General features: G+C 44.3%; 1 protein-coding gene across 5 annotated transcripts in view; it reads right to left on the minus strand.

The window, feature by feature from the left end:
- HEG1 (heart development protein with EGF like domains 1) overlaps positions 1-26,873 on the minus strand; it is an 89,650-nt gene that overhangs the window by 55,439 nt on the left and 7,338 nt on the right. For 3 of the 5 annotated variants that reach the window (XM_030942319.1, XM_010354814.2, XM_030942325.1), the window contains exons 2-3: positions 6,859-7,152; positions 4,849-5,151 (exon numbers count right to left, since the gene is read on the minus strand). In XM_030942319.1, coding sequence (XP_030798179.1) covers positions 4,849-5,151; positions 6,859-7,152 — 597 coding nt within the window. Of the gene's footprint in view, positions 1-4,848; positions 5,152-6,858; positions 7,153-8,106; positions 8,274-10,156; positions 10,347-26,873 lie in introns of those variants that run through there. The other 2 variants (XM_030942322.1, XM_030942321.1) reach the window with 2 other exon arrangements.

Raw genomic sequence — 26,873 nt, forward strand, 5'->3', positions numbered from 1 at the left:
GTGACTACAACCACAAATAAATTTTAAATATCACTACAGCAAGAGAGAGAGAAAGAGAGCGAGCAAGCATGGGAAACAAAAAGGTTGCTCTCGCTCTTGCGCAAAACCATAAAACTAGCTATATCTAGAACACAGCCAGCAGCTCTGGTTACCCCGCCTTAATGGAGACAAAATGAAGATGCAGGCAATCTATACAACTAGTAATGGAAACAAGAAACAGAGAGACCTGGACACAAAAATAGAGTCCCAGACCACCAAAATCCACCTCTACTTAAAAACATAAACCAAACCAAACCAACCAAACAAAACATACTTCAGTATTTAAAAAAAGAAAAGAAAAAAAGAAAAGAAAGCATAATAGACATGCCCCAAATCCTCATTCAACCACATGGCTTCTCAGCCCTAACTTCATTAGACTCATCATTTATATCCACCAAATTACAGCCTCATCAGCTTTCTGGAGGTTCTTTCGAAACACCTTTTATTCCCAGGAAACTGCATGAATTTCATCCATTCAACATTCCCATCAAAATCCAGTGATCGGCCTGGTGCAGTGGCTCATGCCTGTAATCCCAGCACTTTGGGAGGTTGAGGTGGGTGGATCACCTGAGGACAGGTGTTTGAGACCAGCCTGGCCAATATGGTGAAACACCATCTCTACTAAAAATACAAAAATTAGCTGGCTGTGGTGGTGGGTGCCTGTAATCCCAGCTACTCAGGAGGTTGAGGCAGGAGAATTGCTTGAACCCGGGAGGTGGAGGTTGCAGTGGCCTGAGATTGTGCCACTACACTCCAGCCTGAGCGACAGAGAGAGACTTGGTCTCAAACAAACAAACAAACCAAAACAAACAAACAAAAAACTCCAATGGTGATACTGAATTCAGCCTGAAAAACCCAGGCCTGTCCACCTCTAGTGGATTTAGCAAATCAATGGAAATGAAATATAATTACAAAAGTCACAAATGCTGAAAGTCAGGAAAGGAAAATGGCTCTGTTTTTCCCTGACTCTGAGAGCTCTGCAGAACATTGCTTCTTTATCTCATTATCTCATCATTATCATCATTATCAAAAACTACCATTCACTGACCAATTATGACTTGCAAGGAATTGGGCTAAGTACATTATATACAAATCTCATTTAGTCCTCATGGGAAAGCTATGAAATGTATGTGAATACTTTGACAGAGTTGGTGACTCTTTGTAAAAAGAGAAAATGTTTGGTCAAACTAATCTACAAACACCACTTATATTACTAAATGAGCACCTGTTAAATAAATCTAGGGGGAAATGTACCACATTTCTAATCAACAGGCTAGATTCTTGGTTATTTAATAATTGCCCTTCTTGCTCATTTCTACCCCTAAAGCAGCCATTCAAAGATGGAAAGACCATCCATCTGGGAGCAGAAACAAGCCAAATTCCTGATCTTTTTAATGGGAGGTTGCAAGAATGCCTGCTCGTCTGCTAAAAGTACATGGGTCTCTCTTCAATCACAGCACAAAACACTGGAACCTCAGGAACACGTCAGAATGCTCAACCTTGACCTGACTGCAATCCAGAACTTGTCAAAAGTGCAGCTGAAGCAGCTGATATTTGAGAAAGATACGCCAAATCTACAATCTTCAGAGTTATTTATGCTCTCTTTCTTTACAAAGTGAAATCACCACAAAGCAATTTACCTGGACCACAGTAGCTTAGCTACCCACAGAAATACTTTCATAAGTTGAGATCCATTATTATACCCTCAGTTCCTATTGAGAATCTATATAAAATATCACCTTTTAAAGAACATTAGCACAATTTCCACAAACAGCAATTGAAGGCATTTTGCATTATGATTCTCAATGTTTCTTATGTAAACAGTCCTCTTAAAATGTACTGCCCCCAAACACTTATGCCTATGGATGAAATTGTATGCTTACTTTATCTGAAAACAATCGCATGCCCCACCCGGTTTCCCTTTGTGCCCTGGTTTCCAGGAAGCTCAGTACTAAATTTAGTGCTCAATTGTAGCCACTCTCACACAATTCAACATACACATATCTCTTTCCACCTTCAAAAGGGAGCTTTTTTCCCGTTTGTTGCTTCGTTTGCTTTTCCCTCCGATGATCAAATAATACAATGGTCATTATTAAAAATTATGGAATGTATAGAAAGATATAAAGCAGCAAAAGATGTAAAGCAGCAAGAAAAACAACCTCCAATGGTTTCTGATCTCATTTTAAAAATTTGATTCCATTCCCTAGGCCTATACTTGCTTTAACACTGTAAAGCATACAATTTGGTTTTGGAAGCAGGTAACTCCTGGCTATCCCAGCCTCGGAAAAGGTTATGTTGCATGCGTGTTTCTGTGTAGCTGAGTGAAGAGTGAAACGAGGCACAGAATACAAAGGCTGGATACACGTGGAATCACAGATGCTGAAACTAGAAAGAATCTTTCAGATCATCTGCTCAAATCCCTTCATGTTCCAAATAAGGAGCCCCCTCCTCTCCGTGCCAGGCTCCTAGCTATCTTCCTTGTGTTCACCTAGTGAGGCGCATCACTCATCAGACTGGTGCAAGTGCCAGACTTTTCACAGGGTCATATTTCCTAGTGGGTGGAGTGGCCAAGTGTTCACAAGCCCCGCTGCATTCCCCCTTTGCTTTTGTTTTTCCAGAGCTGGCCAACCAGGCTGAGTCGACTCCAGGTCTGTCTGGCAGGTCCTGCTGGCTCTCTCTCAGCACTCTTGCCTGAGAGCCTAGAGCTCCTGTATCGTGTAGTCAGAAAGGGACAGTAATGTCTCAACAATTAGATTCAAGGGGAAGACTCTGGTTAGTGAGTTAGCAGATGCCAGCCCAGCTTTAAAAACAAAGCAGAACTTTGTTTCCCATGTAACTTCAGATCCTTGTGCATGTACCCTCTGCATCCCCACAGGGAGGAAGGGAGGTTGGCAGGATGGATTCAGACATACTTGGATGCCTGGTGAGAACCCCATTTAATAGCACCCAGAACCATCTCTAATATCTAAAAGGGTGGTGGGACTCTACCTCAAACTGAACACACAGTTCACTAAAAAGGAAGAGAAATGCTCAGTAAAAGACTCAAGAGATATGAAAGATATGATGAAACTCACCAGCAGTTAAAAGTATAAGCTTTTAAAAGGATGGATAGTAAAAGAATTTCAGGAACAACTATATTTTTTAGTGTTGAAAAACATAGGTGAAAAAAATATATAGGTGAATATAGAGTCATAGAGTCAAGTCCAGTAAAGTTGGAAACATAGGCTGATTTTTCAAATATACCACCAAAGTAGGTTGAATTTAAATTATAAATATTAAATGATCCTGATCAGAATCAAAGCATAGCTTCCTAGAAAATGCTTCCTTTCTACCGTTTAGTAAAGTTGCAAATCACTGAACCACAGAATTTTGAGGCTGGAAGAATTGCAGCTTTTATCCAATCCAACCAATGTTTATGAATAATCTTAAAAAGCAATCTTCTAAAAACATGAATCATAAATTACATCCAAATCCAGGCAGCAAGAAACTGTGTACAGGGTATGTGGAAGAGGAATTGGCTGCTTTAAACAGGCACTCCAGAAGGGACTTCTGGGTTTAGTTTTGGCTTTGATGACACAAACCCAAACTCCTAGTCTCGCAAGGTACTTCTAAAAACCTCTGACCTATAAAAATTTTGCAATGGCAATTTCGGAGGCAACCTAACCTCTATTTTCCAAGAATATTTCCAACCCTCTCTGTCCTGCTCCCTATGGTACAAGGACGAAAACACAAGCAGCACACACAAACACTGAATAAAACCTCAGAGAAGAAAAAAGATGGTCAGAGCTTCCAATATTCTCTTTGGCCCACGGCATGATGTGCCCTGTGAGGGTATCTGGGCACATGCTAATCCCTATGTCTTATCAGCTACACCTTGTTCTGGGGTGAGGGGGAATCTAAAAGAAGTAACCGACACAGCCCATGTCCTCAAGAGGATTACAGTCTCTCTGGGCAGAGAGGCATTAGATGACCTGCTATGACAAGGTGTACAGCACAGAGGACCAGATGGTTGAAGAAAGGCTTGGGAATCCCTGAGCTGAGACTTAACTGATGAGTAGTAATTGGAACAGCAGAGAGAGAGGCGAGCACTCCACAGCTGTAGTTACTAATACCACACCTTGCAAACTCCTGCGTTACATCTGTTTTTTTTTTTTTTTTCAAAATGGCACCTAGAAAAATGTACACTCATGTTTTCTTTACCACCAAAGGAAACATTTTTGCAATAATGAAGAAATAAAATCTCACTCCTAATCAAATGGTACAATGCTCACCATTTCATGCACCCCAAGGTAAGGTCTCTTGTTTGAGAATAGACACCAATAGCTGGGTGCGGTGGCTCACGGCTGTAATCCCAGCACTTTGGGAGGCCGAGGTGGGGGGGATTCCCTGAGGTCAGGAGTTCAAGACCAGCCTGGCCAACACGCTGAAACCTCATCTCTACTAAAAATACAAAAATTAGCCGGGCAAGCGGATGGGCGCCTGTAATCTCAGCTACTCAGGAGACTGAGGCAGGAGAATCACTTGAACCTGGAAGGCAGAGGTTGCAGTGAGCTGAGATCGCGTCACTGTACTCCAGCCTGGGCGACAAAAAAAGAAAAACTATGTTAAACATGGGCCTCAATACTGAGATAAACTGGGTAGGTTGTACCTACTTCCACCCCCAGTACCTGGCATTAGAGGAAGAGCATTTTGGCTTGATGTCTTTTCCCCTTACTCCCTATTATGAGTATGTAACCAGCTGGCTATGCACATTGATTTATGTCTACTTTGGGTGACTTCCGAGTGTTAAGCTGGGTATGTGGCACTCACATGAGGAATGGTCTGAGAGAGGAGAGGAAGCTGCTGTCCTGTAGAAATGCAGCCAGGAGAGATCTGGTCCTGAGGAATTTCTCTTCCTAGAGGGCATGGTCAGCTCTCCCATCTCCAAAGCAGGAAAAGAGGATGGGCTCCAAGCCGAAGTGGTGGCCCCTTGGCTGTGTACAGTCACTTCTTCTGACAGTCCCATCAACCTCTCTGTTCCCATCTCCGAGGTTGTTCCACTCTTTGTTTGAAAAGGGGCAATTCTTTCATCGAACTCTGAACTGCTGGATGGCAGGTGAAGACTTTCCGAGGCTGAAAACAGACAGCAACAATTAGAATTCCACCAGCAGACTTCAAAATGTCTTAATATGCTTTTAGGGGGCTTAGTTCTGACATCTGCAAAATATACACACATGAGAAGAAATTAGGAGAATAATTCATTCTACAAAAAATAAACTCCTGAAAGAGACCACAAACCAAGCCAGAGACTGTTATTAGATCTCACAAAGATTCTGTGTATTGTGGTAAAATTCTCAGAAAAGGGGCTCACTGGAGGTAAGTATGGAATCAGAGATCAGGGTTCTGATCATCAGGACCCAGCAACCACACTCCACCAAATTGGTCCCAGAATTTACCTGAATGCAATATAAACAAAATTCCCAATCTCTAGGTGACCAAGAAGACCAGGGAATATCATGTGCAGAGTTTCTAAGCTCTGTAGGAATCATTTATGAATACAAAAGCCTTTCGTATGCATCTTTACAGAATCGAGTCCCTCCCAACCAGATCTCCTGCCACTAGGACCTGAAACCATGGAATCATCCCTGACGGCTTCATCCTTTACTTTCAGGCCATCAACAGATCCTCTCACTTTTCCTTGGTGAAGTCTCTACCAATGCCCTCCTCTTCATCCCTGTGGCCACGAGGCCACATTGCAGCACCTGATGTCTGAATTTCTGTCTGCCTGGGTGGTCCCTTTGACTCCAGGTTCCCTCCATCCTGCCACTCCCATGCTAGACATCCTATACCTGCCTGCCTGGCGAATCCTCCTCAAATTCACTTTAGCTATGTCACTTACTTGCTCAGAAACCTTCACTGACTCTTCCTACCACACCAAATCTAAAGTGCCAGGTTTCTAAAGTCCTCTGTGATTGTCCCTAACCCCGTCCACACAATGTTCCCACCTGCTCCTCCTCTCCTCTGTGGGCAACTGATACCCTTCCCAAGGGAGGCTGCTGGCCTTGCCACCCTACAGACAGGCCACATCTGTCTTTCTCTCCTCTGCACTTCACTCTCGTTGTCCAGGCATTCCACACCTCAGCACCCCCACCACCTTGCTCAGATACACACACATAAGCTCTAATCCCAGTTTGGAAACCTGTTAACTGTTTGACCTACACGTATTGGGTCAACTAACTTCTCTGAGTTTCAGTTTCCAAATGCCTAAAAGGAGAATGACATGATCTAATGGGCTTGCTGGAAGGATTGAGAGAACATACATGGTGGTATGTAGTAGGTCCCTGATTAATGCCAGTTTTTCTTAGTCTTCTCTTCCTCGATGAAATCTTACCCACTGAGCCCCATCACCTTCTTGACATTCTTTGCCAAAAATAGCAAACCACCAGGCTGTGCACACCAGAGCAAGAATAACTGTTTGGGCCACATCAACACAAACCAAACCCAAGCCTGTCCCAGCTATGCATCCCACAAAATATACTGTCTCTGAGACCCTTGGGTGTGGCAGGCTCCCTGGAAAAGGCATGAAGTTTGGATTCCACTGGCCGTGGATCACAGATACCACAGGACCAGAGAGGCTGCTCAGCAAATCTGCATCCTTGTCTGGTCTGTATTGACAAGCGTAATACAAATGAGGCCTAAGTCACAGGTCTGACCCACCCCAGGCTAGGTACCTTGGAAGGGCACAATGGCTCAGAATGGGGGTTGTGGGGAATGGCAGAAACTTTGTTTTCCAGGACTGGACACGCATGCATGAAACGTGCATCATCAGCACAAGCTCACCTAAGGTGCTACTCTGGGAAGTCAGAGCTGTTTCTATCTCTAGCGAGTACCCAACAGGCAAATTGGTGAAGTCTGTTCTACTTGAAGAGCCATTCCTTCCTCTAGCATCTGCTGTTTCAGCAAGTAGAGTGAGGTTTTCTGGAGCATCCGAAGCAGCATAGCTCTTCCCGGAGGTCTGAACCATCACGTCCTCTTTGGAGGACACTGTTGAAAAGTCCTCTTGATTCTGATAGAAGGTGATGTTTTCTATGTGGGACTCAGTGTTACTTTCCGGCCAGTGTTTCCAGGCAGCATCTGAAAGAAGAAGAGGATGCATCAGGGAGAACTTGCTGGCTTCTGAAAAGAAAAGTAAACCTTCAGAAAAGACACTATGAGATACATCAGTAGAGAGGGAATGCAAATAAAAGAATTTTGGCCAGGTGCGGTGGCTCACGCCTGTAATCCCAGCACTTTGGGAGGCTGAGGCGGGAGGATCACCTGAAGTCAGGAGTTCAAGACCAGCCTGGCCAACATGGTGAAACCCTGTCTCTACTAAAAATACAAAAAAATTAGCCAGTCGTGATGGCAGGCACCTGTAATCCCAGCTACTAGGGAGGCTGAGGCAGGAGAATCACTTGAACCCGAGAGGTGGAGGTTGTGGTGAGCCAAGAATGTGCCATTGCACTCCAGCCTAGGCAACAAGAGTGAAACTCAATCTCAAAAAAATAATAATAATAATTTCACCTTTCTTTTTTTCCCATATTCATTATTCTTATAATCCAGAGGAAGGAATTATGAAACAACAATACAGGATTAAATTTCATTGTGCATAGAATAAATGATAAAAATTTATTGATAGAAAGAGATCAGCATGGGGCTCATGGAAGAGCAACTGAACCTCTGGCGCCTGTGCAGGTCAGAGAGGGCACTGGAGGAGGAAGATTGGGTGTAAGCATAAGGCAAGAAGCATCTCATATTTGCCAAAGTTGCTAACTCTGCCTCCTGTGGTGGTAGGAAGCTATTATACAAGCTGGCAGCCCTTGACCCTGACACCTACTCTTGCAGGTGGGAGGTGTAATGCACAATTCTGATAAAACATGAAGACTCTGGCAATATTACTAAAACTTGTGTGATATGAATGGGTTTGAGGCAGCAATTCCAAATTGAATTTATCTGAAGGAGATACTCAAGAATGTGGACAAAGATTTAGCTGCATAGGTGTTCATTACAGCATTGTTTACAATAGAAAAAGGAAAAGAAAGAACAAACCTAAAACTCCTTCAGCGGGGGAGGGTCATGCATCTTGCCCAAGTCTCACAGTCAAAAAGCAGGAGGGCCAGGCAGCCTGCTCCAAACCCAGGCCTCTCGCCCGCCAGCTGTGCTCAGCTGGAAGGGAAAATGGTGGAGAGGAGTATGGTTTCCAGCTGGGAGTGCTGAGGAAACAATGCTCTTGAGTATGGATTGTTACTTGAAGCCTGTATATTAGGAATGTATTTATATTAGTCAGAAAATACATTTAAATGATAGTTAACTTCCATAACGCCCAAGATGGTAGCAAAGAGGGTATTAGTTAAAAATGTTCTAAGGATAAAGTTAAAGTTGGGGGTTAAATTGGGCAAGAGTAAGTCATGTGTAGCATCAAATGCCATTTGTCAAGGCAGGAGGTTCAGGGTCAGAGCAGGTGTGTGGGATGCCCAAGTCCAGTGCAAGAAAGCTGCCCTGTTACTCTGGAAAAGTCTGCACCCAGCCTGGGCACTGCTCAGAAGCCAAAGCTGGGCCACTGCTGGGTGCTGGGCCCCTAAAAAATAGCACCAAAACCAAACAGGATTCTGAGAACACTCCTTTCCCCATACATCCAAAACAATATGGAATCCAATATCAAATATGGGTGCCAATTGAGGGACACTGAGAAAGGGTGAGGACGGGGCCACGTGACGTTGTCGCTGACTACGTGACTCCCTGAAACAACATTTAATTTTCCCCATTTGGAAATGGTATTTCTCTTTCTGCTTGGGAATGGGGACTGTGGGCACTGGTGAGAAACCTCTGTGGGGATGAATGGAATCACTTCTACTTATATGAATCAAACAAAAATGGCAAACCATTGGACAAGTAGAAGCTGCAGGCAGAACCTACAGTTTGTATCTAAATACCACACACACACACATACATACATACACACACACACACATACACCCACATATACCCCTCACACACATACACATGCACACACACACACATACACATGCACACATACACATATACACACACACCCACATATACCCCTCACACACACACACACACACACACACACATACACATGCACACATACACATACACACACACACACACACACACACGCACAGGCACGGAACAAGTTATCTCTCAGATCAGTGCTGCCTAAACGATACTGAGTCACAAACACAATCTACAAGTGTACACTTTAAATTTTCTAGTAGCTGCATTTTTAAAATTAAAAAATGTGAAATTAATTTCAATATTAATATTTTATTTCACTCAGCATATCCAAAATACTATCACTTCAATGTGTAATTGATATAAAAATATTGAGATATTTTATATTCTTTTTTTGGTATTAAACGTTTAAAATCCAGTGAATGTTTTGGGAACCACATCTCGAGTTCCATAGCCACACGTGGCTGGTGGCTGCATCACTTGCCAGTGCAGTTATAGATCAATGGTTCTGAACATTTCTCCACTCTGATTCACTCCTTCTAGAAGCAGTGGCTCACTTATTTGGGGTTAGGGGGTGATGATTGCAAAAAACTTCCAGAAGACATTCTGACAAACTTTCCTGAGAGAATCACTTCCTCCCCAAATCCTTTGAGAGTTACTGTTTTTATGCCTCTTGTTCTGTTTCCTGTGGGTGATAATTAACAGAGGCTTCCTGGAGGGGGAGGGAAGTTGCCATGCATCTGAGCTCCTCTGGGGCCCAGTTCCAGACAGGCAAGACCCACATGCAGCTAGAAATGGGATGTGGAAGGGCGTTTCCAGGGGTAGCCACAAGGCCTCCAAGTTCAACTTGAGAGCCTGGGGTTACAGACAGCAGTGGCCCACAGGGCACGCTCCCTTTGTTCTACCTCTGGGAGCTACAATGGCAAGCTGGTCTCCTGGGAGGAGGTGAAAGGTCTGAGGGTGCTTTCTCTCTCCTTTTGGTTAACTGTACACAATGAGAAATTATTCTCCAAGGAAGCCAGAGAGAAGCGATTGTGGGGAAGCAGAAGGGACTCAAAACCCATGCCCCAAAGCTGGCCAGCTGTGAGCAAAGGGAAGGCAATGAACTTGGCTCCATTACAACCTTCAGACAAGGTGAGACTCAGCCATTGGTGAGTGTGACGGGGCCTTTGAGGAGGCAGCTTTGTTCCCTTCCTCTCCAGGGACCAGGAGTGGAGGTCCCACAGCCCAGTCAGCTCAGGGAACTCCAGTGCAGTCTCCGAGGGGAAAAGAACGGCCACATGCAGACAGGGCAGGACCCACAATGACCTGCGCTCTCTTCCTGGAGGGGTGACTAAGGATGTAAGAAAGAAAAAATGCACGCTATAAACAAAACTAAAAGGCAGACAATAGTCCTGCAGTATCCTCAATGACCCTGCCACTATAAACAACTCAAAATGCTGAACAAACTATATTTTTTAAAAAATTTCTGAAAGCATTGCTGAGCTGGCAAGTAAGTAAAGAATCAAATCTTCTGAGGCCAAAAATGAACCATGACTAGGAATCCAGAGAAATGAGCTAATGTTGAGGCTGGCAGCTGCCCTGGAGGCACCTGTTCAACATTTGTGACCTTGAATTTCTGTTCTGATGGCTGCCGAGAATCAGGAGATGGGAGACACGATCTCAAGGAGGGAATCCAGCAGGAAACCACTGTGTAAAGCTGGGACTTTACACAGCTATGCCTTGGGTATAAGGCAAATAGAAACAAACCTGCCCCACAGAAGGGCACAGCAAAGAAACCTGGCCCGTCAATCTTGGTTTCAAGTGAAAGAAGAAATAAATCTCACCCAAGAATATATAACCATAAAGCTAGCCCTCGTATGGGTGTGCCGCATATCACATTACCTCTGTGGTCTAAACTAAGGATGTATTTGCGAGTGGTCCTGAATCCTGCGAATGTACTAAAAACCACTGAATTGTATACTTTCAAAGGGTCAACTTTATGGCATGTGAATCAGGGGCCTCCAAACCCAGGCCATGGACTGGTAGTGGTCCATGGGTTATTAGGAACCAGGCTGCACAGGAGGCGGTGAGCAGTGGGCGGGCGAGCATTGCCACCTTAGCTCCGCCTCCTGCCAGATAAGCAGTGGCATCAGATTCTCAAACGAGCAAGACCCTTATTGTGAACTATGCATGTCCGAAAGATCTAAGTTGCATGCTCCGTCTGAGAATCTAACGCCTGATATGATCTGAGGTGGAAGAGTTTCATCCCAACCCCCAGCCCACCCCACTCCACCCTATCTGTGGAAAAATTGTCTTCCACGAAACCAGTCTCTGGTGCCAAAAAGGTTGGGGACCACTGATGTAAATTATATCTCTAATACACACACATCCTGTTAATAATGGAGCAGGGGCGGTCCTGATGGATAGTGCCTCCAGGTACCTGTATTGTGTAGACACAAATACAAATGCTCTCCAGATAAACATATCTTCAAACCAATTTTTATCATTTATTAATAACATTCTAAGGAATAAGAGACCACACTCAAAAATCACAAAATACACGAGAAAATGAGGCATTCATGAGGAAACAAGACATCCAAACCTCTTTGTCTGGTAACTCTAGTATCTGAAGTATTTGCTTGTTAAACAATTGCCAACAAATTAGACAAGCAAAGACTTCAAATGCTAGAATTACCAGACAAAGAAGTACACAAAACTACATTAGAAAAAAATGTTTAAAAAAGAGACTATAAATAATAGCCCAAAATATTTGAAAGAAAGCTAGATGGAAATTCTAGAAATAAAAAAAGTAGTAATTGAAATTTTAAAAACTCAACAGCAGATTAGATATGACCAAAGTGAGAATTAGAAAATAATTATAATTCACTAGGCATGGTGGCTCACGCTTATAATTCTAGCACTTTGGGAGACCAAGGCAGGAGGATCACTTGAGCCCATGAGTTCAAGACCAGCCTGGGCAACATAGTGAGACCTTGTCTCTACAAATAATAAAATTAGCTGGGTATGGTGGTGCATACCCGTGGTCCCAGCTACTTGGAAGGCTGAGGTGGAAGGATCGCTTGAGCCTGGGAGATGAAGGTTGCAGTGAGCTGTGATTGTGCCACTATACTCCAGCTTGGACAACAGAGTGAGACCATATCGAAAGAAAAAAAAAAGAGTTAGAAAATAAATGATAATAGAATGCTCAAAATGAGATTTAAAAACAGAAAAATATGATAAAGAGGTTAAGAGAGAAAAAGAGTGAGAAAGTTCAACACACAACTGATTGGAGTTTAGGAGGAGAAAACGGAGAAAGTAGAAGTGAAAATATTTCTTTAATTTTTATTTTTTTATTTTTTATTTGAGACAGAGTCTCACTTTGTCACCCAGGTTGGGGTACATCTCAGCTCACTGCAGCCTCCACCTCCTGGGTTCAAGCAATTCTCATGCCCCAGCTTCCTGAGTAGCTGGGATTACAGGTGTGCCATACACCTGTTTAATTTTTTTGTATTTTTAGTAGAGATGGGGTTTCACCATGTTGGCCAGGCTGGTCTCAAACTCCTGACCTCAGGTGATCTGCCCACCTCAGCCTCCCAAAGTGTGGGGCTTATAGAAGTGGCAATATTTTAAAAGGTAATGGCTGGAAAATTTCCCAAACTAATGAGAACTATAAACCTTCATTTTAAGGCGGCTTCTTAGGAGACTAAATTGAAAAAGAAACATATACCTCTATCATAGCGAAACTGCACAAAAACCACAGACTAAGACTAGGTCTTAAAAGCAACCAGAGGGGAAAAAAATGATAAATCATCTATAGAAGGTGACAATTACAGCTGATTTCTCAGCAGTGACAATGGAAGCCAAAAGACAGTGGATAAATATTTTCAACGTGCTGAGAGAGAAAACTATAATTGTACATTCAGCAAGCTATCTTTCAGAAACATCTTCAGACTATCAAATAAAAACATGTTCAGTCAAAATTAAGCTTTTCAACCATTTATACTAAAGGAAATTATAACAAATTTCTTTCAAGCAGAAGAAAAACAATCCTTAATGAAAGATATCAGATGCAAGTCAATGTAATGAGCAAAGAAAACAACACATGTGTGAATAAATCTAAAGGAACACTGAATTTATGAAATAATAACAATAATTTCTCATTTGTGAAATTAATAAAACAAGATGGAACAAATCCTGCATAACAATAGCTCATAAGTCTGGCATGGGATAATTAGAATCATGTTGCGTAGGAGAAGGGTAACTTTGAGTTCTGTGAAAAATGCATTTAAAATACCTCTCTAAAGAATAGAAATAGGCCGGGCGCGGTGGCTCAAGTCTGTAATCCCAGCACTTTGGGAGGCCGAGACGGGCGGATCACGAGGTCAGGAGATCGAGACCATCCTGGCTAATACGGTGAAACCCTGTCTCTACTTAAAAATACAAAAAACTAGCCGGGCGACGAGGCGGGCGCCTGTAGTCCCAGCTACTCGGGAGGCTGAGGCAGGAGAATGGCGTAAACCCGGGAGGCGGAGCTTGCAGTGAGCTGAGATCCGGCCACTGCACTCCAGCCTGGGTGGCAGAGCAAGACTCCGTCTCAAAAAAAAAAAGAATAGAAATAGAGGCCTGGCATGGTGGCTCATGCACTTTGGGAGGCCGAGGTGGGAGGATTACTTGAGGCCAGGAGTTTGAAACCAGCCTGGGCCACATAGTGAGATTCTGTCTCTACCAAATAAAAAAAATTAACCAGGCATGGTGGTACATGCCTGTAGTTGCAGCTACTTGGGAGGCTAGGGTGGGAGGATCGCTTGAGCCCAGGAGGTCAAGGCTGCAGTGAGCTGTGATGGTGCCACTGCACTTCAGCCTGGATGATAGAGCAAGACCCTGTTTCAAAAAAAAAAAAAAAAGAATAGAAATAGAATGTGTCACTTCCAAATTGGTAGAGCTTGGAATGATATAAAATGAATACTGCCTAAAACCAAAAATTAAAAAAAATAAATAAATAATAGATAGCAACACAAGCAGGTTAGAGATATGGAAAAAAATACTAAGATAATCAGTTAAAAGGGTTGAGAATGTTTGATTCTGGGGAACAGAAAATGATGATGATAGGAGTAGTCAGAGTTTTATTACAGCCTTATACAATCTATTTGATCTTCAAACTATGTATAAGTCTGATAAAAATAAAAGCTATATTTGTAAAAAGTTGAATGACAAATAAGGGTAAATGTCTGCAGTGCCTGATAAAAATGTCTAGCATCCTTAACACACAAATAACTTTTTCAAATCCCTAAGATGTACCCCTCGTAGACAAAGAACATGAATGTGCAATTCACAAAAGGAAATATATAAGTGGAGAATAAATACATGAAAGCGTTGTTGAAAAGCAAGGTACAAACCCAAACTAGAAAGGACCTTTTACATTACTTGTTTATTTTTGCATATCAAATTGGCAAAGATTTAAGAATAATATCTAATGTCGTTACAGGTACTTTCATACGATATTGGTAAAAATACAATTAACATAGTCCTTTTGGTGAGGAATTTAGCAATCCATTGCAAAAGCATTAAAAATAGGCATATATTTTGGCCCAAGAATTCCATTTCTGGAAATTAGTTCTAAGGAAATGATTAGGAAGTGTGCAAAGTTTCAGGTATAAGGAAGTTTATCACAGAATTGTTTATAATAATGAAAAGTGGAAACAACCTAAATTTCTACAATAGGGAGTTAGTTAACTTAATTACGAGACAACAACATTTTAAAGGACTGACCAAAATATATTGTTGATACAGTTTTTCTTATGTATTATGCTCACACTATATTGTTAAATGCAAACACAAATTATAAAATAGTATGTATCATATTATTCCATGTTATTAAAAATATGTCTATGACAAATGTGTCTCCTAAGAAAAAGAACAAAAATGGTTGGTATCTTGATAAAAGGATCCCAGGTCTACGGACCTGGAGAAGCCACTTAGGAATGGGCTTTCTGGGATCCCCAGACTGCCTCTTAAGGTAGGTGAAGTCTGTAGACCTTTTATAGAAAATTGGCTCATGCAACTTGCTACTAACCAAGTGTGCAGGTAGGAGTTCCAGTGACATTTCTGAAACATAATATAAGCATGTGAGTGGCTTTTGATGGCATAGCTGAAAGACTGATGAGTTTCCTTGTGCCTTGGCTGCTCTGCCCCTGGATGCCTAACTACTCTCAGTAACAGTCCTGACCATAACTGGTGGCTCATGACCACTTCTCCAGAGCAGCCAGACACAAGATACACCCTTGGCCAGTGCAGCCACTGCTGGCCCCTGCTGGCCCCAAAGACCTGCCTTCTGTGGTTACACCTCCACTTCTTCTCCTTAGTCAGCGGGCACCAGAGTCGCCTGCACTGGTGAGAAGCTACTGCTTTCCGTGTCTCTAGAAATTCAATTCTTAATAAGAGAGGCAGTGGGGGAATGCACAGACTGTGGTTCAAGTCAGACCATGTAGGTTAGACTTCTGGCTCCACCTCTTTCACACCCTATGATCTTAAGTGAGATTCTTAATTTCTCCATGCCCCAGCTTGCCTTCTGTAAAATGAGGATATTAACAGTATCTCCCTCACTGGGTGGTTGTGAAAACCAGTGGAATGTAGACATGTAAGAGCATAGGAAGAGTACCTGGTACATAGTGAATGCTATATATGTCATAGCTATTAAATGGATTTAGGGTTGTCAACTTTTAAGAAATAGATTTGGGTAGATGACCTTGGCAGGCACTGCTAATCAATCAAAGCTCAGTGTCCCAATCCTTCTTCAGGTAGTGGACCAGAGCCCGTACCAGAGCAGCCCCAGGCTCCCAAGCCCTCTTGGAAGCTAGGAATCCACTCTGATAAAAGCACTGAGGCTAGACAAATGGCTGCAGGAACAGTCTGGGCCTCGCTGAATTCCACTCCATGACACCTCTCCTAGGAGGTATAGGGAGAGCTTAGGGCGCACAGGGTGAGACCTGGGACCACCTCCAGCACAGCAAGCTCTTGAAGTCACTGGCTCATGCAATTTGCTACTAACCAAGTGTGTAGGTAGGAGTTCCAGTGACATTTCTGAAACAAAATGTAAGCATGTGAGTGGCTTTTGATGGCATAGCTGAAAGACTGATGAGTTTCCTCACGGATCCTTGGGAAACAATACGAAACAATATGAAAGATATTCCACTGTCCCCTATTGAACTCCGGGTGCCCCTCTATATCTCTTATTGCCTACAAACTTTTCCTTAGGGAAGGGATTAATAAACCACACAGCTGGGGCAGGCAACACCCCCACTGCCACTGGAGGTCTTGTTTGTGAACATCCAAGTGCTTTACACCATTCCTGGCGCCATCTCAGCGGGGACAACGGGTCAAATGCTAAAATATGTACTGAAGTCCAATGACTGATCCTTTCTGAAGCCCTGAGTCAGTTAGGGCCGCTGTGGATGAATTCTGTTGAGGGCATGGCTCCCTATTCAGCACCTGTATAAACCCTGAATAGAGAGTAATTTGGAATAAATCTGCCACATGGGGGGGTGAGGTGTCCAAGAACCTGCTCTTATTCTTGGTGGAGAAGAGAAATGACCCTGGAGAAATGGAAAGGAGACAGGATTCCTCAAGCTTCAGAGTCTGTGCCCAATGAAGTCAGGAGTAAGGAGAAGAGGCTGTGTCCCCTCAGATATTCATGGGGTGGGGGGGGTACCCTGGAGGCTCAGTAGACTGGTGCTATGCATCTCACCCGGGCCAGCTTCGCAGATGGTCGGAGATGATCATTCAAACCCCATTCACACCAACCCTCTTCATATTGGAGATGAGACATCCCATTTCTCAGGTATCTTTTGAGCTGAAAATGCCATCCTTCCCTCTGTACTTAGCCCCCTGTGCTGGGCTGTAACTTTCCCTTGTACCATGAATGGAGATTAAATTAACAAGAGAGTTTTATTGCTTGCTTTGCCTGTTTTTTTTTTTTCCTCCTAATTGACAACTTCCACTTCTGTAGCGTCTTAATGTTCCAAAACATCTGTTTGTGAACCAGCATCATCAGGGATGCTAGCACAGCCCAAGAATAGAATTTCCTAATTAGCAGCTGCTACAGAGTCAACTCCTTGCCACCCTCCACTCCCTGCCCGTGATTTGGGGCTTTTCAACTTGCATTGTTTCGGAGCAGTGGAGTGAGTAGGAGCATACAGGGAGTGTGCTGTGTTATCCAAAAAGGCAATTTCCTCCTGGAGGGTCCACCCCACCCCCACACCTCGGCATCAACCCCCACAGCGGGCCAAATGACAAGCACTGCCAGCTACAAGCTTGTGTTTCTGAGGCACACAGTTGAAGAACAAGCCCTTTATTTTCTTTTCCCTCCATTTGGATTCAGATTTCACTAACATCTATTTAGGGCTTACCACGTGCTAAACATTTTCACATGCATTATCTCATTAATACCCTGTCAAGCGGGTATTATTATCCTCATACGGCACATGGGGAAACTGAGGGTCAGAAAGATTAAGTGATTGTTCCAGGTCACACACTCAATAGCAGTACAGACACAGTCTGAACCCAGGGCTCATTCCATCACACTCCAGCTTATTCCGTGAGGCTTTAAGGCACTGGCCAGAAGAGCAGAGCCAAAAAAAAAAAACCAAAAAAACAAAAAAAGCCCCCCACAAAAAGCCAAACTGCAGCTTGAAACACAACTGTGCTGACCTTGTTTCTCCCTAAGAGGAATGAAATGCTGCCTATCACATGGGCTTTGGAATCAGACTTGATTTGACAACAGCTGCACATTATTAGCTAGAAGACGGAGCAAGAGGACTTCAAAATCAGCTTCTAACTCAGGATTTTTATGCATAACGAAAGAATAAGAGAGAAAGAGTGGAGCCATAATGGAGAACGAGCTTGAGGAACAAGAAAAGTCTGTTTTTGAAATGTGACGTTTGGGGTGATGTTACAACTTCCAAGTGAAAACGTCTGGCAGACAGTTAAAGATTCAGGACTGCTGATTAGGAGAAGGCCAGGATATGACATACGAAGGGAAAAATCAAGGATCGAGGACTGATTTTGGGGAAAACTTGAATGTGGAGACAGAAGAGCCAGTGACAGAGACACAGACGACAAGGGAAGGATAGGATGAAATTAACGGTAGGAGCCAGGGAAGAGGAAGGCAGTGAGACCAGCCCTACAGAAAGTCCCTAGGCCTTTCTAGGGTGTGGCCTGGTAGAAGAAAGATGAAGGTCATGCTGCTTAAAAGGGAGAGGTTCCAGAACAGTAAGACACTGATCCCCAGCTGCGGAATTCCCTGTTCCTGCCTCCCCGGTAGAGCATTCCTGGGATCCTCAATTTGGGGTCTGGTGGACCACATTCAAATGAAAATATACCTACACTGTTGCAGATACCAGCAACAGATCCTTACACCCATGAGAGTGGGTTTCTTTGTCATTTTAAGACATTTTCCTAAAATTTAATTGTTCATACAGGGAGGGGAGAAAACAGACTCTTTTTTTTTTTAAAGGACTTTTAGCACCCTCCTTTAAAAATCCCCTTTGAGTATGATGGACGGCCACGGACTGAAGAGGGGCACAGCACTGTTCACAGGTCCTTTCCAGAAGAGTGAATCTGTGCTTCTCTTCCCACAGATCAAATTAGGAAAAAAATTCCCACGCATTTTACAATCGACAAAGTACTTTTCACAGGATAATTTCACGGCCTAAATTATCCCTTTAGATTCTGACCCTCTGAGTGGCAGGCAGGAGGGTAATTCTTGCCCTGTTTTACAGAAGTGGAGACTGAGGCTCAGTACAGAAGTCACCTGCCCAGGTTAACCCAGAAAATAGGTGGCAGAGCGGAGACTAGAGACCAGCTCCTTCATTCCAGTGTCTTTCCTAACTGACCACTTTCAAACGAAAACCAGTGAGGACTGAGCAGAGAGAAGCTCTTGCTAAACTGATTTCCAGCATGTGGCAAGCTCTACTAGCTAGCATCCACACTGCTTTACTTCCTCCATTCTGGCCAAAGTTACCTGGATTGTCTCTGGTGCCCCCATCCCTCTGCAAAGGTGACTACTACCCTTAGGGACCAAAGCAACCACTACTAGCCTGACCATCACAGGACTGAGGTCCGAGAGGAAGAGTAACAGTTTCAAATCTGCAATCCAACCAATGAGTAGCATTTATCAACTGAAAAAATACTTTCACACCCATTAGGAAGGCTATTATCAAAAAAGAAGAATGGAAAAGAAGTGCTGGCAAGGATATGGAGAACTCAGAACACTCCTGCATTGCTGGCGGGAATGTAAGATGGTGCAGCCACTGTAGAAAACAGTATGGCAGTTCCTCAAAACCTTAAGAGTTATGAGTTGATCCAGCAATCCGACTTCTGGGTCTATATCCAAAAGAATTGAAAGCAGGAACTCAAACAGACACTTATGCACCCATTTTCATAGCATTATTCACAACAGCTAAAGATGAAAGCAACCCAGCTATCTATCAGTAGATGAAAGGATAAACAAAATGTGGTATATATGTACAATGGGATATTATTCAGCCTTCAAAATGAGGGAAATTCTAACACATACTACATGAGTAAACCCCAAAAACATGATGGTAAGTGAAATAAGCCAGCCACAAAAGGACAAATATTACATGATTCCACTTTCATGAGGTATCAAGAATAGGCAAAATCATAGAGACAGAAAGCAGAATAAAGGTTTTCAGGGGCTGGGAGCAGGGATGAACAGGAAGTTATTATTTAATGAGTTTCTATTTGGGATGATGAAAAGTTTCAGTAAACAGATGGTGATGATGATTGCAACAACATTGTGATTGTACTCAATGCCACTGAACTGTATAGTTAAAAATTGTTAAAATGGTAAAGTTTATGTTGTACATATTTTACTACAATAAGAAATGTATGTATTTACTAGGCCAAGCACAGTGGCTCATGCCTATAATCCCAGCACTTTGGGAGGCCAAGGCGGGTGGATCACTTGAGGTCAGGAGTTCGAGACCAGCCTGGCCAACATGGCAAAACCCTGTCTCTACTAAAACTACAAAAGTTAGCTGGGCATGGTGGCACGTGCCTGTAATCTCAGCTACTCAGGAGGCTGAGGTACAAGAATTGCTTGAACCTGGGAGACAGAGGTTTCAGTAAGCCGAGAGCATACCACTGCACCCCAGCCTGGGTGACAGAGCAAGACCCTGTCTCCAAAAAAAAAAAAAGTATGTATTTACTGAACACCAACCATAAGCAAGACACTGTGAGGGTTACAAGGACGAATCAGGTATAGAATCTGCCTCCAGGAGTTCCAGGAGAGCTGGACCATGTTAATAAGTCCCTATGATGCTTCTGAGGTATGAGAAGGGGCCCCCCAGGGGTAGAGACTGAGACTGTGCCTGGGAGTTTGGAAGGGGCAAGGCTGGGACTACAAACCCATCCTCCCTTCCACGGCTGCCAGTCCCAGTCCCCTTCAGATAGCAGGAGCCCTTCCCCTGCAGGCCCTCTTGGCCTGATACCTTCCCCCAAGGGTCCTCCCAGTGAGGGGTATTTCAGGCCAGTGGCCAGCAGCAGGATATTCTGGGACATGCAAGAACCTTGGGGGCCTGTGGGAAGGTGGCTGCAGCCTCCCCAGAAAAGCAGCCACCCACTCAGCGAGGCCACTCTGGGCTGTGTTTTGAAACGCTGCTGCGGATGTAATGATTTTGGGTGGAGGACGTTTAGAAGCCAAATGAGTTCGTGTGAACAAAAGACTCAGCCCTCGATCTGGACTGTCCAGGGCTCTCGGGGAGTTTCGTTTCCTTCCTTGTTCTTGCCCTGAAAGAGGCAGCCCTAAGAAAAATCAAGCATGTTGGAAAGTGCTGGACTTGAGATTTGACGATCAGATTTTTAAAATGCTTCCCCTGCAAGCACTCTAGTGACGAAGAAAGTAAAATCTACCTCCCCTCCCTGTGAGGGGTCGACTCTTGTTCAGCTGAGCATTCTCTCCGGGTGACAGACGTCTGCTGGACTGAACCCAGACTCAGGGGAGGCCTGGCCTGGAGCTCCCAAGTCAGGGTCAGCCTTCCAGAAATAGAACCAGCTCTGAGGTGGCCTTGGGCATGAAGGAGGGATGCAGCCTATCCCAGCAGGAGTGAAAGATGAAGGACCTTGAGGTGACCTCAAGCTCTTTGCTTTAAAAAGAATTCTATAGGTTTTTTTTTCCTCCAAGGCCTTGAGAAAAAGTCCTAGGGTCAAAGGTCACAAGATTCCCATTTGGTTAAATAAGTGAACAAAAAGGCTTTCTGCAAGGAGGAAAGGGGGTCTACCTTGTTTGTAGGGGCACCTTCCTTGCTGCCTCCATTTTCTTTGCCCCTCTCATCCTTTGACAAATAAATATCCAACAGAGTGGCTGAAGAGGAGGCTCTTTGGTAAAGGGGGAGTTTCTAGAAAGAAGCTGAAGCCGGTAGCTCCCAGTCCCCGCTGGATGCAAAGGCCAAGGGCGCCAGTGGGGTGGTGCAGGCCTCCGGGTCTCCTGTGTTGTCACCGTCACATTCGATCACACCCAGAGAGGAAGCTGGGTGGCAGGGCTCCACCAAAGGAGACCTGCCAGGTTAGCGAAACAATAAAAGGCAAGGAAAAACATCCTGGTTCCGAGGAGGAAGAGCGGGGGAGAGGCAGGCGCAGGAGGGGCGGGAGGAAACGGGCCTGCTCCCGGGGGTGTGCGCACTGGGCAGCCCGGCCTGGGCCCGGCCCCGGAGGCCACACGGCTGAAGGCTGACTTTCAGAAGCTCTGCAGTTAATTTACTCGACAGACCTCTGTGAAGTGGCCCAGGACTCTGAGGAAATCATAGAAATAATTTGTCTGGAGCGTTGACGATTGCTAGAAAATGGAGCCGTGGAGTGATGTTTCAGCACAAAGGGCTCTGAGGCCCGTGCTGGCTGAGGGGAGGGAGCGTCAGTGTCCTCCGAGGGGAGAGGCTAAAATCTAGTTAAGGGAGAAATGTAAAGTCTGCGAATGCGTTTTGTAAATCACGATTGAGAAACCTGACATTCTGTTCAAATATAACCAGTATTTTAAAAAATCAGTTGTATACCATAGCCAGTTAAGAAAGAGATAAAACAGAGAAAGAGGAAGAAAGGAAGGGGGCTGAAAAGAGAAATAAGACAAAAAGAAATAAAGCTAAGGAATTTTTTCAAAACACATACCAGAGCAGGACAATAATAATGATTATTATCATTATATTGCAGCCAAAACGTAGGTAGCATCCACTCCATGCCAGCCACTGTGCTAAGCATTTCACATGGACTGTCTCAATCCGTCCTCACGACAGCCTTATGAGGTCCTCCCGTTATTACCCCTGCTTTTCTGGTAAGGAAACTGAGGTGTAGTGAGATTAAGTAATTTGTCTAAGGTTACACAGCAAATAGTAAAACTGGATCCAAACCCAGGTCCGTCTGACTGCAATGAAAATCTAGTTTAAAAAAATACAGAAATAGAGAAAGAATGAAATAAGAAAGAACAAAACTAAGACTGAGCGCTCCAGAGAAAGAGTAACATGGACTGAAAGCAAAAGCCAGAAAGGACAGAGCCAGGCTTCCTCCTTGTGGGCTTCGGGGATGTCTCACTAACGACACTGGGATCCAAATTGCAATTTCCTGACACAAACAGGGATATGACATCTTGATGTCCTATGTAACTCACTGTCCAAATGGAATTCAGCACTCTGATATGATTTAGAAGAAAGGGAAGAAGCAAGGATGGGAGGAAGGGAGAGCGAGGAGTCCATGCTGATTACATGCAAGTAAGAAAAGGCGGCAAAGGACGAAGATGATGGGTTTGAGTGCATTATTGGGAGATTATTGGGACCATTAGCAAGCAAAGGGAGGTCAGATTGTGGAGGAGGAAGGGATGATGTGTTTGCATGTATAACTGTTACCTGTTGGTTTAAAGTGAAGCTCACCAAATCTGTGTGAATGCTGGCAGATGGCTGAAGACGCAGACCTGGATTATAGTTGGAAGTGCTCAAACAGGTGAAGCCACACTGTGTTTTCTCTCCAAGCCTTTGTCCCGCAGTTCTCTCTACCTAGACTGTCCTACTTCCTTCCCCTTGGCCTCCCAGCAAAATCAGCTCAGAGATCACCCCTACCAAGAAGTCTTCCCCAGAGACAACTCTCTCCCTCTGGACTATTTTATCGTGTTACACAATTCTAGCTTATTCTCTCGCAATCCTAGGTCTCTTATGAGAGACTGTGGCTCATAGCAGGCACTCCGTAAATGTTCACTGAACCAAGGGGGAGGCAGAAGGTCAAGGGTAGAGTTGTGAAGGACATCCCATCTGGTGGGAGGCAGAAGAGATGGGAAAGCGTTAGCCATGGCAATCACAGACAGATGACAGGACAGAGACGAACAACTGAAAAGGCTATTGAGATTTCCCAGAAATGTTCTCCCTTTCTCCAACTCCTCTCCAACTTTCCACTCATCCTTCCATGTCTACCTCTTCCTGATGCCTGCCTCTCTTAAAGACATAACGCCTGATGTGTTCCCGGGAAGCGTTCATAACTAACACGTACACAGCATATGAATGTTTACAAAGCGTGTCCCCGTGGATCAGTTCCATTCATCCTTCCAACAACACTGTGAAGTCAACCAAACAGTTATTGTCTCCATTTTACAGATATGGAAGCAGGTACAAAAGTTAAATGACTTGCCCAAGGTCATAGCCAGTTCACTATATCACAACTAAAACATCGTTCTGTCCAGTTACAAGTGCTTTCACAGCCATAATTGTATTCGCTTCTCCTCAAAAATCTTGTTAGGAGCAGGAAAGTCTTTACTATCCCCAATTTTAATATGAGGAAATTAAGGCCTAGAGACATTAGGCAGCTATCCAATGCCACAGAGGCGGAAAGCGGAAGAGGTTAAGCACAGGTCCTCCAACCCCCGCCAGAGCTCCATGGCATCTCTCCCCAACTCTGCCAGCAGCTACAGCCAGTAGCACTCCATTACCATAAAGCATGACTGTACTAGAAATAATTCCTAACAAACCACAAGAATTCCCCTACCCAAGTGGACATGGTCCTCTTCAAAGAGGTCCCAATAAGACAATACTTAGTCCATCAATGCTGTTATTGCTCAAACCATTTTCTAAAATTTGCTACTTTTCTTTTTTCATATATATGTATGTGCATATATATATATACACACATATACACATACACACACACACACATATATATATATAAATAAATTATAGAGATGAGGTCTCACTATGTTGCCCAGGCTGGTCTTGAACGCCTGGCCTCAAGCAATTCTCCCGCCTCAGCTCCCAAAGTGCTGGGTTTACAGGTGTGAGCCACTGTGCCCAACCCAATTGGCTAATTTTCAATAGAGCCTGCAGAATATTATTCTCTTGAGTTTCCTGAATAATGATACATTTCCATCCCTTGATAATGATGTTGGATTATTTTGGAAACACAAAACTTCAAAGACGATCTGAGGAAAGATGCAGGAGATGGAGATCTGCGACCCCATTTTCAATCCAGGAGGTTTGCTGCAAGAAACAACAGGGAGTTGCCTGTGTGGTTCACACACACTCTGAAGGTGGCTCTCAACTCCTTCAAACACTTGTGAAGCACGTGTTGATAACCCCCAAAGGTTATGATCTGAAGAATATTCATTGACCACAGAGGTCCAAGTGGGACTGATTTTCAAAGGCTTCTTATTTTGTGGTCACACCTGGCATACTGCCTTTATTTAATCCTGGTTACCTTCTATATGGTCATCTGATCTCCTCAGATGACCATAGGTGAGGGCTGTTGCACTTCGTTTTTCTGACTTCAAATCATGAAAGTTGGCTCTTTCCTCTTCATGTTTAAGGCTAAGAAGCAAGAGAGAGTTCTAGGGATACCAAAGGGTGAGGTTGGCAGGGGTCCAACGAGGGGAAGACCAGGTAACAGAGGTCTTTGGAACATGGACTTGAACCCTAGGCAGGGAGCTTGCCCGCTGTCCAATAAAATACCTGGAGGGCAAGGTGCGGGGGGTGGGGGTGTTGCTGTCAACACAATGACCAGTGTAAACGGGCACTGGTTTCAGTAGCATTTCTAGAGCTCTCCTGCCCAGGCATCAAGCTGTCTGCTTTATAGGTGTTATACTGCACTTATCCATTCTGAGCAGGGCTCTTTCTATTAATAGCCCATTTGACAGATGAGAAACTGACCGCACAGAGAGGCTAAATAACCTACCACAGTCCTACAGCTGGCAAGTGGCACTGCTGGGGTTTGAATTGAGACTGTCTGATCCTTCCAAGCCGGGACCTCTGTGGCCTGTGACTGCAACACCAGCAGGGCTCTCATCCACACCCTGGCAAAAGATGACCCCTGAAAAAGTCTCACCACATGGCCGTAATAAAGGTCCTGGTGGCCAGGGAGGTGGCAGGAATGAAACCCGTCCCTAAGTTGAAGTGTTTCCATCTCCTATCACCCAGAAAAGGAAAATGGAGTGGTTTTCAATTCTAGCCCAACATATGATAATCACTAGTCACAGCCCTGCACAAGGAACATCCCTCCAGGTGACAAGCAGGCATCTCTCTCCTGACTCTTGCTACTCCTTCCTCCAATTTAATTCTTCAGTTCCCAGGTGGAACTGCAGAGCCACCTGAAGAGCTTGACCTTGGCCTCTGCCCTCTTCTTGTCACTTTTCTTCTTCTCCCATCTTCATTTCCCAGCCTATCAGAGACATTAAGGAGAAACTTGCCAACTTATCAAATCCATCTTTGCCTTCAGCACCTTCTCTGCACAGATAGATGGGGGCTCCTGTTATTCAGGGTCTTCAGTGAGGTCAGATCCTCCCTCAAGTCCCCCAAGACATTCCAGGAGTTGGGAACACGGTCTTGCCTCCCTGCCATACCATCTGACCTGTAAACTTTCCTCAAAAATGTTTACATGACAGGAAAGCTAGAATGAAGTTCAAGTACCTCAGAGCTAAAATATTAAGCAAAAGGAAACTGTCCATTTTTAATAGCCTCTGTAGACTTTGCAGATGGTCCTTCCAGCTCCTTAAGAATCCTTGCAACTAGGGCCCCACACCACGTGGTGGTACAGACCCTGCTGCATGACCCTCCATGGCACCTAGAGGAAAATCGACCTCCTTACCATGGTTCTCACGGCCCTGGGTGATCCAGGCACCCTGGCCTTCCTTCTTGCCAATCCTGAGACAAGGCAAACTTAGTCCTGTCTTAGATCATCTGCCCTGACTGCTCCCCCTGCCCGGAAGGCTCTTGCTGCTATAGGCAGGGGGACGCCATGTGCCAAGTCTCTAAGACAGGAATGAGTTTGGCATGTATTAACAGTTGTCTGGTGTAAGTGGGGAGCAGAGCAAGAGAGGGTGAGAGAGGTGGCCGGTCAGATCCTGCAGGCCTCATATTCCAATTTAGGGGGTCTGGATTTTATTCTAAGTACAATGCAAAGCTCTTGGAGGGTGTTAAGCCTCCAAGTAAGGTTGACCTGAATTACATTTTAAGAAGATCACTCTGGCTTCTCTGAGTATAGATTAGAGAGACAGCATAAGTGGATGCAGAGAACAGAAAAGAGCAGTGGGGAGGAAGAGAGCAGATTCACCATGTATTCTGGAAACAGAATCACTTGGAGTTGCCAAAGAAAGAATCACAGTAGTGGGTGAGGAAAGGAGAGGAATGGAGGGTGACTTCTAGGCTTCTAGCTTAAGGAACTAGGTGCACGGTGTTGCTAACTCCCGACACGGGAAGAGGCAGGAGTTGACGCAGGATTAGGGGGTGAGAATCAAAGATTCTGATTCTCTCTGATTTTCCTATTCTTTTTCACCGTCAAACTTTGTCACAGGCAGGCCTTCCATGCCTATCATACAGTAG

The sequence above is a fragment of the Rhinopithecus roxellana genome, chromosome 1 (genome assembly GCF_007565055.1).
Source record: "Rhinopithecus roxellana isolate Shanxi Qingling chromosome 1, ASM756505v1, whole genome shotgun sequence".
NCBI classification, from domain to species: domain Eukaryota; kingdom Metazoa; phylum Chordata; class Mammalia; order Primates; family Cercopithecidae; genus Rhinopithecus; species Rhinopithecus roxellana.